Source organism: Fundulus heteroclitus, chromosome 24 (assembly GCF_011125445.2).
Source record: "Fundulus heteroclitus isolate FHET01 chromosome 24, MU-UCD_Fhet_4.1, whole genome shotgun sequence".
NCBI classification, from domain to species: Eukaryota; Metazoa; Chordata; class Actinopteri; order Cyprinodontiformes; family Fundulidae; genus Fundulus; species Fundulus heteroclitus.
In genome coordinates, this window is record NC_046384.1 from 13,101,937 (window position 1) to 13,115,815 (window position 13,879).

At 37.5% G+C, this 13,879-nt stretch overlaps 1 protein-coding gene across 8 annotated transcripts in view; it reads right to left on the reverse strand.

Annotated features, from left to right (window-relative positions):
• The window catches only part of mcf2la (mcf.2 cell line derived transforming sequence-like a), an 80,524-nt gene extending 69,653 nt beyond the window's left edge, over positions 1 to 10,871 (reverse strand). For 6 of the 8 annotated variants that reach the window (XM_036127929.1, XM_036127935.1, XM_036127934.1 and 3 more), the window contains exon 1: positions 2,082 to 2,229. In XM_036127929.1, coding sequence (XP_035983822.1) covers positions 2,082 to 2,214 — 133 coding nt within the window. In that variant the 5' untranslated portion in view covers positions 2,215 to 2,229. Of the gene's footprint in view, positions 1 to 1,493; positions 1,588 to 2,081; positions 2,230 to 9,817; positions 9,943 to 10,796 lie in introns of those variants that run through there. The other 2 variants (XM_036127931.1, XM_036127930.1) reach the window with 2 other exon arrangements.
• Between the last annotated feature and the right edge of the window lie 3,008 nt (positions 10,872 to 13,879).

Below are 13,879 nucleotides of genomic sequence, written 5' to 3' on the forward strand. Positions count from 1 at the left end.
TTGATGCACATGTCTTACAGCTAAACTAGATATATCTGCGGTCCCTCTTGAACTTCTAACTCCATTTGGAAGTCCAGCCTTTTGAATCTTCCACAAACTCTTAAATCGGGCGTTGCTTTATAATCCTTTTAAGGCTGTTGTCGTCCACATTGTTTGTCTGCCCAGTTCAGCCTCATGTTTTCCTACCATTAGACTTTACGTGTTAAAGGTATACTATGCAACCGGGGTTGATTTTCCAGCGAGGCTCCCCCCAGAGGGCGAAAGTAAAAGTGCACTGTCGTAAAGATGCTCAGCTGTTCTGGTTTTCTCCGTCAAGCCAGGCGCGGTTGTTTTGAGCTTAGCAGACAGGCGAACGCAACGAAAAGTGGAAAAAACGTCAGTACAAACAATGACTAACACAGTGAAGGTATGAACATCAAGCTTCCCGCAGCGCTATCTTGGCAAGGCGGCGGCCTCGCCAAACTCATGCTACCACCTCGCCAACATTAAAAAAAAAATAATAATAATAATAATAAAAAAAAAACTTGATATGCTTGCATGTTTATTTGACGTTAACACGCGGTTCTTTGTTGTTGCTTTCGTGCGTGCATATAGTGAATGGCTGGGCAAAAACACATGGAGTTCTCGCCGTAAAGCAAGACCGACTCTCGCGATGCACGAGACTTCTGAGCCTGTGTGTGCGGGCCGACTGCTCCTGCAATTGCAAGTACGGTATTTCCCCCACAGACCACCAGGGCGGCCGAGAAAACCTTAGTTCGACCTGAAATGACTCATTTAATCATCCAAAACGGTATGGAACACATTAATTAACTGAAAAATGTTGCATAGTATGCCTTTAATATGCCCAGAGTAACCAGAGTTCTCTGGCTACTGGCTGAAAGAACCAAAATCCCAGTGATGGTCTGGAAATTATTAAAATATATATATATATATATATATATATATATATATATATATATATATTATTCACTAAACTAAGGTTAATTTGGTTTAAAACTACAATTAGCTTGTCCGTTAAGTAATTGACTACCTAGCAGATAGCCAGGTTGCTCTGTAAAGAGCAGAACCCTTTAAAGGGTATTTAAATTTATATTCAAGAACATCTGAAATTATTGCAACAGATAACATTATGAGAACTGATAGGATGTTTTTCTGCTTAGAATAAAAAGGTTGTCATTTTAAACATGTTTGTGATAATTAGTTTTATTTTAAGGTTACAATATATTGTGTTTGTGCTCAATGTTCTTACTGTTTGTCTTATTAAGAAACCCATAGTTAACAGGGAAAATAGGTTCAAGTCGGATCGGTCTAGCAATTTAAATGCTGCCAGAATAAATCTAACCCTTTGAAAATGATGATCTAGGGGATAGATGGGGATCATGGTCTAGCCAGAAGTCTGACTTTCCTCGTGCCTAAACGGTAGTTTCTCCAGACAAAGCGAGCCTGATTCTCCGCCAGCACATATGCACGCAGAAAGAAAATTCAACACTGACCTTGCTCGTTTGTCTGTGTGGATTTATGATCCTCTGTCCTCTGTACAGGTCGACAGCAAAAGAAGGCGCAGCCAAACATGGTAGGTGAAGGTGGATTTTGTGCTCGTCTACCTGTCTGTCCGTCTGTCAACCAGCTAACTTGTCAACACGGGTCTATGCCGGTGAAACACCGACTCATGAGGTGAGATTGAAATTATCCACTCACAAAGGGCCATATCGGCTAATCAGTAACAACACTCAAACCAGAAGCCCGCTAGTGCCCCTCCTGGCCTGCTGAGCTGAAAAAGTCAGAGAAGATCTTGTCTGGATAGAGACAACGTTCATGCTGCCGAATCAGCGGGAGATAAAACAGTAGGATTGTTCTCATAGGTTTTAATACATATGAGTGAAACACAACAGGGGAGTCCCATGTCTGTCCTCCTGGTAGGAAATCCTGTTCTGTCATCTTGCCACATTATTGAAAAAAAAAACAAGAACTCAGCTACAGGAAACTGAATAGCTAAATTTAGAAGGAATACATTTTTTTTTAAAATGGAGCTTTTCACCTATAAAAGCCACACAAAGTGGCGTAGGGTGGCCAACACTAACCTGTTCTCCGGGTCGGGCGCTGGCTCTGACTGGGGTGCGTTAGCCGGGTCAGCAGGCTGATAGATACGGACACATCGCGCAGAAGCTGAAACAACAACTCTTGGCTGTCTTGAATTAACTCCAAAAGGGACATTCTCACATTGTGGTGTCCTTTAATAACAGTAACAATGATGTGAAGTCAATTCCTGCTGCCTTTCGTCCCCTTTTCTCTCCATTTAGCTGTGGTGTAAATGACAGTGTGTGGGGCTTTTTTTTTTTTTTTTTTATCTCATTTCACAAGTTTATCTCAGGAAAAGAGGGGTGGAGTGGTGGGCAGGGACAAGAATCCCCCAACAGCCAATTAAACCATCTTAGTGTGTGTGTGTGTGCGTGTGTCTAGACTTCAGTAAGTTGCATTTGGAAACAGACACAGGTCCTGCACCTTTTGTTACAGTACAAATGCAAACCTTAACGTAGGTTTTTGGGGTTTAAATGATGCATCCCAACGCAAGAATGCATCATTTAATGATTTTTTTTTTAGATAAAGGCTTGAACATGAAAACAGCTGAAGCCACAAGATATTTAATCGCACAAAACTATTATAAAAACAATGTTATTCAGGGACGTATTAGCATCATGAAACATTGGGAGCTTTAACGTAGGCCTAAAATATATATATTTTCATAAGATAGTGGCCTATATTTTTAAGTAATCTAAAGTTAAAGTGATACAGAACAAGTTTAACTATTTTTCTGCTTTAGTAGGATTTTGATTGCATCTAAACGACAAAAAATGGTTGACAATAATCTTACTTGGTTTGAATTTGTTTTGTTAGTATTTGAAAGGAAGGATTAAGAGAAACAGTTTGATTTAACAAAAAAAACATTTTGGTGAAGGAGATAATGACACATTTTGTGATATGTAGGAAAAACTTCTGAAAACCTGCTCATAGTGGTTCCTAAACTCAGAAACTATGTTTACTATGTACACAATAAATGTGCAAATGACCTTTTGAAATTTAAACCTTCATTAATTGTTTAACTCCTGAGGCCCTATGGTTATACATTTCAAAAAATGAAACTGCTATAAAGTAGATTTTCTTAAATCTTGGGGAAATGGTACACATTTATTCAATTATGGTGAGAGCTTTCCAAACATTTGATTTAAACCGATTCTTTAAATAAGTTCCTTCTTTTATGACCCAGTTCTGTTTTACTTCCATCTTCAAAGCCCTTCATTTCTCCTATGAAGAAACTATTTTCATGTGTCCTCCCAGAAATAATAAAACATTTTACAACAGTGTGTTATTCTCTGCTGAGAATCCATTAGTGTTAATACTGAACACTTTCAGTAGAGAAAAACGGGTTCATCCTGGACCTTTCTTTGGCTCTTATCTTTTTTTTCCTGTTATTAGTATTAAGATTTTAATTATTAATAACTGAATACATAAAATGATGGGTATGTATGATCCTTGAGTAAAACTTTGTTCTTGTTTAATTAGTTAAATTTTATAATATTACATGTGTTATTCAGAAAAATTAAGCAATTCATTAATTAATGGTGCACTTCCAATAATAGCTCTGATTTATTTCCTATTGATGCTGCATATGTAAAGAGCCCAGAGCTTTATGTTGAGAATCAGCAAAGAAAATGTTGAAGAAAAGAGGGAAGGCTTATTTTTGCACTTACTATTTCTCACAGGCACCAGTTGATGTGTTATATTTCCCTGATTTATTGAGCAAGGCGGTTTTTCTTTATACATCTGCTGGAATTGGACCGACTGAAACAACAAGAGGCAATCTGTCGATCTGAAAGACCTTTTCAAGTCTTTAGCTGCTTTTATTTTGAGAAACTAAAACGGCCAAATGTTGCTTATTTTTGCAGAGTTTCTTTTTTGATTGTGAGACATCTCGCATTGCCGATTTATTTCAGAGACCGCATTATTTCTTAGATGGACTTTTCTATAAGCTGATTCATTGAGGTTTTGTTTTATAGGGATGGGTTTTTTGGACTCACCTTCTCAGTTGATGGTTTGTCTTTATTTTTTAATTATTACTACCTCTGGGAACTCCTTCAAGAAAGTTGGAAAACCATTTCAGGTGATTAGCTCATCGAGAGACAGCCAAAAGTGACCAAAGCAGGAATTAATAAAAATGGTGGGTATTTAGAAGAAGCTAAAATATACAAGATGTTTTAGAGTTATTTCACAATTGTGTCTTTAATACATAGTTCTATATACTTTTGAGTCACAGATTTGATGTCTTCACTATGTATCTGCAATGTAGAAATTCATAAAAATAAGGAAAAGACATTGAATGACAGAGGTGAGTCCAATCGTGTGACTGTAGTTCCTCCTGAACAGCTGACTCTGTGTGTGTGATCCGCTGATTTAGGATGTAATTAAATACAGCGCACCCCGCCCGCCTGTGGCTCAGAAAGCTGACGGGACATTTTTCTTTCCTGTATTTATTTAGCAGCGTGAAAGAAACATGATTTGTAAGTAAGATAATTATAATGTCTAAAACCTAAAAGGACCTTCCTGAGCGTGTCATACTGTCCATCAAGGTGGGTGTTGTTCTTCAAAATAGTACTGTGTAGAAGACAAAGATCTTAATTTTAAAAAGCAAAAGAAATATACAATTTAAAGATATAATTTGAGAGTCAAATGGAAAGCTGAATGGAACACTTAACAATTTACAGATTACTTTAGATTAGGCCTACTAATAAATCATTATTACATAAAGAATGGACCATAAGTGAAGTAAATACCTTGAAATGTCACTAACTCTTATATAATGATCCATTTTGTTCAGTTCATGTACGACCAAAAACACAATAATTTGGAAAAAAGTCAGTGAAATTCCAATTTTAATGAATATCAGAGAGAGTACCTACTTATATATACTGCAAAATTAGAGGTATTAATGTATACAGGGCAAATTATCCAAAACAAAAAGTAAATACTGGTCAAACGTAGCCCAGAAAGTAATAAAATTATTGTTTAACACGGGGTAATACCCAGATTTAACTCTAATTTCTTGGAAAGAATGTCATCATTTACAATGACAAGGAGATACTGAAAGACTTTTTTTTTTTTTTTTTTTTTTCAAATACTGATCTGTAACCAAATTATTTTAGGGCACAGTAGTTATTATTTCATAAAGAAAGCGTCACATTTCGCAAGCCGGGACCTCGTGGCTGTTTTCCACTTCTCAGTAAAACTTTAAACGAGTTAAATTCCCCCCGAAGAATGCTGGGAGAATTAGTTTATGATCTTAAATGGTGCCAAAGGGCATCTGAAATTATCTACATTCTTGGAGGTTTAACATGACCTCTGTTAAAAAGAAATAAAATTATATATAAGATAAAACATGCCTTTATCTTTTCTCCCACGTCCTCACTAAGACTAAGAAAGTAGAGCACATCACCCCAGTTCTAAAGTCCTTACACTGGCTCCCTGTATCTCAGAGAATAGACTTTAAAATACTTCTGTTAGTCTATAAATCCCTGAATGGCTTAGCACCTAAATACATCACAGACTTGTTATCAGTGTATCAACCCTCCAGACCACTAAGGTCTTCTGGCTCCAGCCTACTCTGCAGAACCAGAACCAGAACTAAACATGGAGTAGCAGCATTTAGTTCCTATGCTCCACTGATCTGGAACAAACTTCCAGAAAACTGAAAAAGTGCTGAAAGCATGAGTTCTTTTAAATCAAGATTAAAAACACATTTGTTAAGGATTGCCTTTGTTCTAGTTAAACTAATTTAATTTTGTAGTGCAGCTGTCTTTACAATAATTAATATTTAATAATTTATTCTGTTTTTATTTTCCTATGTTTTATTCATGTAAAAAGCGCTTTGGGTTGCCCTTGTACTGAAATGTGCTGAACAAATAAATTTGCCTTGTGATACAGCGAGGTTTGAAACGTCACTTAACGCGTTTAAAACCTCAATGAAAGCTTTACGTGATCTTGTCAGTTATAGAAAATCCGATTATTGCCAGCAATTTGAAGGTAATTTTTAAATATTACGTTTTGCAACGCTTCCAAGAAATATTAAGCTCAAAAACAGTCGGCGCTGCTGATCCCGGCACACCAGGCACTATTTGGAAAGTGCAGTTACGAAATGAATGAAATTAGAAATTAGACTGGTGCCATCCACAAAAGGCCTCCACCTCCTTTAGACGATCGCATTATCTTCGCTTTACCTGATTTGTCGTCACACAATAGCACCGACGTTCCCACTTCTCAACTTCAAAAGGTACCAGGCAAAGTCTGCTCATGCACTTTTCATTATCTGGTATCCTGGACAATTAGATTTATTAATGAGTGAAGCAGAACAGTCACAGTCGATTTCAGACAAGAAGCTGAATTGTTCCTACGTTTTGTGCGTTGGGATCGTTCTTGAACCCAGTGTTCTCATGAAAACGAGGAACTTCATCGGACTTGAATGCATTTCTGTATCAGTGCCGCTGTGTTTCTCATCCGACGAGGAATCAAGTCACTTGACAGCCAAAGCAAAGGGTTTGATGCACTACATATTGCAGGGTCAAAAGAACGGTGTTTGCAGAATAAATCAATGCAGCACAGACATCTTTGGACTAAACTGAAGCTAAATGACGCACGGGTCCCAAAAAGGGTGAATAAAAAGTTATAATTAAGTATAATTAAAGGTACAGTGTTTATTGAAGTCATATTTATTGTACAGGTAGGTCAGAAAAATGCATGCTTTAACCAATCAAGCCAATTCACAAGTTAATGTTTGCGCCCCTCCTATCATCTAAGATCAGTCGAGCTTTCACTACAGAGACGTTGTTAGAAAGGAGGATTAGCGAGGTAGTTGGGATCTCAGGTAAGTCATCAAAACGTTTAGCGCAGTAAATGTTTCCCTGCATTTAAGGAAAAAAACTCCTCCCAACTCACGTCAGGCACGTCTGTCAACGCTTTGCTCAGACGCACGTCTAGAGCGTCAAAAAACACTTCGGACGTGCGTCTGACTTCAAATTGCAAAAAACTTGAGGCGCTGGGCGCCGTCGGCCTGAATGCAGCATCAGAGGCTGACCGTGGAAGCGAGGCTGCTGTAAGTGGTTTTCACCCGACACGTTTAGTAACCATCAGCCACTTTAAATGACTTTACAATGAAATGTTTGAATGTTGATTGAAATAATAATCAGGGAAATCAGCTCGCTGAAAGGAAAGTTAAAAGGAAAGTTTCAATGTTGAATAATGTTTAATCGTTTCTTTGGAGCTAATCTAAAAAAAGAACAAGAAAAAACAACAACAACAAGGTCAGCCTAATTAATTGAAGTTTAACCGCCTAGACCAGGCCACCCATGACTTTGGGGGCAACATAATACAAATCTGTGATGCCAGAGGGTCTCACAGATGTGAGATTTGACCCATAAAATGTAATCTTTACGAAACAAGGTATTTTACACATTTTATTCTAAATGTACAGAATTTAACATTCACACTTGCAACACTTGACCTATTGTCCTGTGATGGATTAGCGATGCCTACCTCTTGACCAAAATGCCCATTGGAGATAGGCACCCCCACTCCCGAATATTCTTGCATGGATAAGCGATTTGTATCATTCTTTCCCTTTTATCTCCTCTATTTTTCACCTTTTCTCCTTTTTTTCTCTTCTGCGTTCTTGTTTTGGTGTCCATGTAACATGAAATATTCCTTGCATTATTATAATAAAGCTACTTGCATGCATAAATCAAGCGGAGCACTATGGCGAAAGCAGTAAGGCTCCGCTTGTGAAAGTAAAATCTGTTGGGCTCTTTTTGACATTAAGACAACAATTCTTATTGCCACATTGCCAGACAGGACACTATATAAAAAAAACACAAAAAGGAGAAGCGAAAATGGCCTAATGTAGGCAGGTGAATTTCAGATGACTGTAACAACGCAACAGCATACGGAAAGGTAACAAACATGTTCTATTTGGGGGGGGGGGGGAGCTTTGAGAAAAATGGTGTATTGAGTTAATTAGAAACAAGTTTTGTTGCAGAGGACTTTCACACTACTTTCACACTAAAAAAAAAAAAAAAAAAAAAAAAAAAAGGTGTGAAAAGTGCCACATAAATTCAGTCCAATCACCATTTAGATAATTCAAGTGAGGAAGCTGTTTGTTGATTTAAATAAAACAGGAAATGACTGTAAGAAAATAGCTCCTCTACCAGAATTGCCTATATGTATGGTCAGGGCAAGACTTTAAAGGTATTAAACAACGTCAACTGTGATAAAAAAAGCCTGGACGAGAACTAATTATTTTGAGGAGGGCGGTGGTTAGAAAGGTTTATAAAAACTGCTAGAGAACGGCATATACAATTTAACAAAGAGCAATTATAATACAGCAATAAAAGATTTATTTATTTTAAGGCAGGGTGCCGATACACGTAAAGGGTGCTGCCGCGTGACAAGTTAAAGAAAATAATGTTGCATGTAAACTTAACAGCGTTTCCAGGTATTGAGAAAGGTTTTTAGACCCTGGTGCAAATGGTCTGCATGTGAGCAGATGCTGTGAACCTGTAGGACTAAATCATTTATATTGAGAAAAAGCAGCAAATCAGGAGGGAAAGTTGCAAAAAAAAGGATGTCAGCTTAAATGTCGTTAAGACTGTATTTAAAGAAAAGTCTGATTTTAAATGTCCAACAGCCACCTGCATTTATAGGAGTGTTGGATGCTGTGATTCATGGTTTGACTGTTTTAAATAGATTATTTAGGAAAAAGTCAAGTCTGCAAAAATGGAATAATGTACAAGTACTGAGTCCATTATTTAAAGATAATTGCCTTTTATGTTATACGTTGAAAATGTATCTTGCTGGGCAAAGAGTGACGCCAGTTTAATACTGCTACTTCTGGTGATTAAAAGCTTTGTTTTAGTCTGCTTCATTGTGTGAAAACACTGAAATCACACAAATAGAGACAAACCAATATGATGAGATTATTGGGGACCTTTCATCTTCAGAGATCATGAGGTCAAAAAGTAAGAAAATCACTAGGAGAGCCATAAACTGTGTTTATTTTTTCCCAAGATTCATCCTTCTGACCCAGACCGCCTGCCACAGATTAAAGGCATTCACCAGTTTACAAGTCAGATACGTTCTAGAGTAATGATTGACCTTTATGGCCACAATGACACAAAGTATGTTTGGGAAAGTTGAGCCAAAAAATTATGGGCCAACTGTTAAGCATAGCAGTGGCAGCATCAGGCTGAGGGTTCATTTCACTGCCTGCTGTACTGTGGCAAAATTAAAAAATTAAACAAATTATTTTGAAATTGTTCATCATTTCCCTATTTTTTTTAAAAGTGCTTTAATTTAAATGTAGTATAATCATCCCACCCTGAAAAAAGAACAGCTCAAATAAACAAAAGTTCAAAACGAACACGGCACCCATCCCCACTCTGATTCCAACTGTGTATATATATATATATATATATATATATATATATATGGATTGGCACATACTAACTGAACAGTCAAAGAGGGCTGTTGGCTTTTGAGATTGAGACAGCGTAATTAGATAAAGACAAACGAAATACAGGAAGGAATTAGGAATTACGATTTTGAAATGAACTTACTGCTCAGGAAAGTTGCTGCCAAGGTCTATTCGCGCAAACTTATGCGCCGTTATTGTTAATATGACTGAATTCTCTCAAACCAGAACTAAAAACCATATTTAAAAAGGCATAAAGTGCAAAACGGATCAAATGCGAAGACACAAAACGATGGAGCTCCTTACCGCTGGTTGCTGACAACACCTCCACCGCATCGTCCACGTCTTCCGCCAAAGATGCCTTTTGTCCCATATTTGCTGGATTAAAAACACCTCTCAGCAGATTCGTCGTCGCATGCAAGTCCCAGCCTTTAGCGAAGCAATTAAGAAACACAACAAAAAATGTATATGGATAACTGCACTGAGCTAAGTTCAGACGTGTGAGGGTTCTGCTGGAGGACAGCTCAGGTGAAGCTGCTGAGAAGGAATGATGAGGAGAGAAACAGACGGATGCTTATTTCTGGTCAGCTGAATGCAGAAAGGGAGGGGAGATGAGGAAGGAAGGGACACTGAAGACAGTTCTGCAATTGCATAACCCATAATGACCTCCCCGATTCTGTTCCTGTAGCCGTGTTAACAACATTACAGCTGCTAATTTAATCCTCTTCAATACAAATGAGCTGGGCCCTTAGTTTAGCTTAGCATTTTGGGCATGTCTGGCAATCTTAGGGTTTTTGTTTCTGAGAAACATAACAGAACTGAATTAGAGTCTCGCCCTACTGTGAAAAAATAAATAATGGCAAATATTTTTTTGTCAAAATCCCTCCAAAATCCCCACTATCACTCAGCTGATGCCAGGTTTTTCCCTTTTAATGTGTGCTGTGGCTTTATCTCATGGATCCCCACCTGATGGATTCTGGTAAGAACAATCAACACAAATTTGTCCAATTCCCCGTCCAATTATCCCCACAGAGGGTCCTTTCATTCCTTTGACAATACAGCAGCATGCTCGCAGTCATATGGACTAAGATCTTGTGACGTGGTGATATGCCAGTCTAAATACGGACCAAGGCGAGCGAGCTCCATGCGCAAAACAATGTGACGCTTCTATTAGGCAAGTTTTTAGATGTTAGCAAAGGAGGGGGGAGTCCAGAGGATACGGAAACAGTGGAATCAGCAGATTTTGAATGTGCGTATTTTTCCAGAAAAAGGAAACACAACTCACTTTTGGTTTCAGTTTGGCATCGTGACAAATGTTTATCTGGAGGGATTCTGCGCTTGGCCTATGCAAAGCAGCTTCATGACCTGTCTGAGAAAGGAGACAATGCGCAAAATATGTTGAAAACAAGAACAAGATGGATCAGAAGATGTGTAAATGTGGTTTTATACTGCATATCTGAGAAACTTATTTTAATTACCACAGATAAAACAACACATCTGGGCTTTCCTCTCATAATATGGAAGAATTTATTTTTGATAAGTGTGACTCAAAGCTAGTGAAAACCTAAAAACAGGTTCCCCCTGAAACGTTTTGCTATTACTTTATTTCATAAGCAGAAAAGAACCATTAAGATTTAAAATCTAATTTGGACGAAAACAGCACCAAAATGTATCCCGCCTGAAATTTAACAAATAACGCAACATGAGCGATCACTGAAATAGAAATCAAAAGTAAATTTAAAAAAAAAAGACCAATAAAATATTCAACCATTCAGTCAACTCTTCAACCAGGATATTTGTATTCAGATGTTTGACTATTTAAAATTGTTTGTTTAAACGCACTCGGAGAAACAAGTTCCTTCAAATGTAGCTCATTCTGGAGCAAAGTACTTCTCCTGAACTCAGCGCAAAGCCCTTGGCATTGGCTATGGGAACAGATACTGTAAGCAAACTTAGTGAGAACCTATGCTTTTTTTTAAGCTCATATAAGACCAATAAAGGGATTTTTAGTATTGTATCATGCACAATCATGGGGAAGATCGCTTAGTTGAGCAGATGGCCTTTTAAATGAAGAGCAAATCCTCATTTAAGGGAGCTCTTCAACCACTGACAATGTAAATCTGCACTGATAAAATGTAAAAACACTGGGGACAACACACACACACACACACAGCATGTTCTACGACTGTCACATACTTTGTGTTAAGCCAAACCTGATCCACAGACAATGTCAAAAGTGTCTTGGTTAGGCTAATGAGTAAAAAGGACTACCCTAATCTAAACCCCAAAGAAAATCTATTGAGTTTTGTAAGAGGAAGATGAGCTGAACGTCACTAATAAACCATCCTGGACTTCCTTAACCCCCTCATCCTGAATCGGCTTCATTACTGCTGGAAAAGGAGGCTTTGGGGTTTGTCTTTAGCTGTTGCCATAATTATCAAAATTTAACTGAAATAAACGCTTGAATAAATGCCCCTGCAACTGAGGAGTTGCACTTTTTTTTTTCAATTGGGTTGGTAAAATACATTAACGGACTGAGATACACTGGTATTTGTTACATTTTTTTACCTAATAGTTTTGCGATAGGAACACCCTGCCCACATAAAAATACAGATTTAGGTTAATAGAAGTTCAGTGATATATCTTCGGTAGTAACAACAAAGAACCAAACAAGAACTTATTTAGCTTCTTTGTGTATTAGATAAAACATTGTGTTTTAGAGAACTAGATTTTTAACTGGTTAAAGCTTTCCTTACCTCTCATATGCTTGTTTTAGTAGACCACAGCTCCTCCTCCTCAATCAGCCAAGTAGTTGGATCCAGGTGCCAGCTCTTCTTCATGGTCTTAAAATGTATTTTCTGCCCTGTGTCCTGTAAGGTTTTTGCCTTACAATTTCAGTAACTCAAAATGTGCCGATTTTTACAATTGTACTGTGGGTTTATTGTAGTGGGTGCAACAATAAAGTTGTTCTCAATGTGGATATTACGTTATGTTAAGTTACTTACGCCATCAAACCGGTAGGTGTCACTAGAGAGCCATAAACAGAAACAATTACCCTGATTCCTGCACATTTCTGTGGTTTAAATTCTCACATTTTTCCAGACTCGCATTTTGAGAGCATTCCGTCACTTTTAAAAGTAAAAACACAAAATGTATGTAGCCTTTGGACAATGAGATAAGTCCAAATATGCTTTTCTTCAAACTCTTGTCTTTTTCCACAGGCCTGCTAATCCAGACCTTGAAAATACTATTTTATTTTTTTATTTTTTTGCAATTGTTAACATGAACTGACAGCTTTTCAATATTCCATCACATTTGAACATTGGCCCTACAATCAATGTCAGGAAAAAAAAGCAAAAACATTCAGATAAAAAAGGGGAAAAATCTACACAAATCAACTCAAATTATCTAAATATTAAAGAAAAAGAAAAATTGGCACACTAAAAGAAACCACACACAAATGTGGCAGCTGTGGACATAACAATACAGACTTCCTAATTCCAGTCAATTAAACAAAATTAAAATTATATTTAAAAACCCTTTACCCATAACCTTTAATCATTAAGCCTGGCCAAAAACTTTTCCTGGTGGACATTTTTTGAAAAGCAGCCGTCTCTGTTCCCCCCTTTATTTTACAACCTAACAATTTTTCATAAAATATATTTTAGGAAAGTTTGACAGGTATCCGGACATATATAAATACATCAGAAAATAAATTTGACAAAGGTAAATTAGCTTCAAACATGTCAGATAATGTACAAATCTGCATTTATATTTGGATGCTGGATTTGCGGCACCTTGACATAAAGATAAATCATAATCCATCTAATGACTGCATGTGGGTTTTTTAGCAACTACTTAGAGACAACTCATAGTAAGTACCAGAGGGTGGGGCTCAAAACACAGTTCAAGCCAACTTGAATGAAAAATACCTAATAATTCTGTGTATTGTTTTACTCCTGAACAAAACCGCAGTATGTATTAATGTCTGGGAGAGTTAAATGTTAATTTCTGCAGTGGTTGAAGCCACGCTTCTTGCTTTTAAATGCACATATCACAACCCACTCAGATAGTTGCATCCTTCCCTCGCCTACTGACAGCCATGTTGAACATCCCTGTCGATCAGCCTGTCAAGTTCGTTACAACAACAGAAGACGATGGTCGGAAATATTGTACCGTTCCTTCAAAATAAAAGTGAACGTGCAAACATACGCGTCAGCTTCCAGTTTACTGTCAAAGTATTAGTGTTTATTTTAAATGTGCTACTTTTAAATAAAATGTTCACGCGATGGGAGACTATCAGAACCTCTAAATGTTGTACCATCGGGTTCCCTCTCGTGAGCGTTGTGAAAATATGCTTTTATTTTG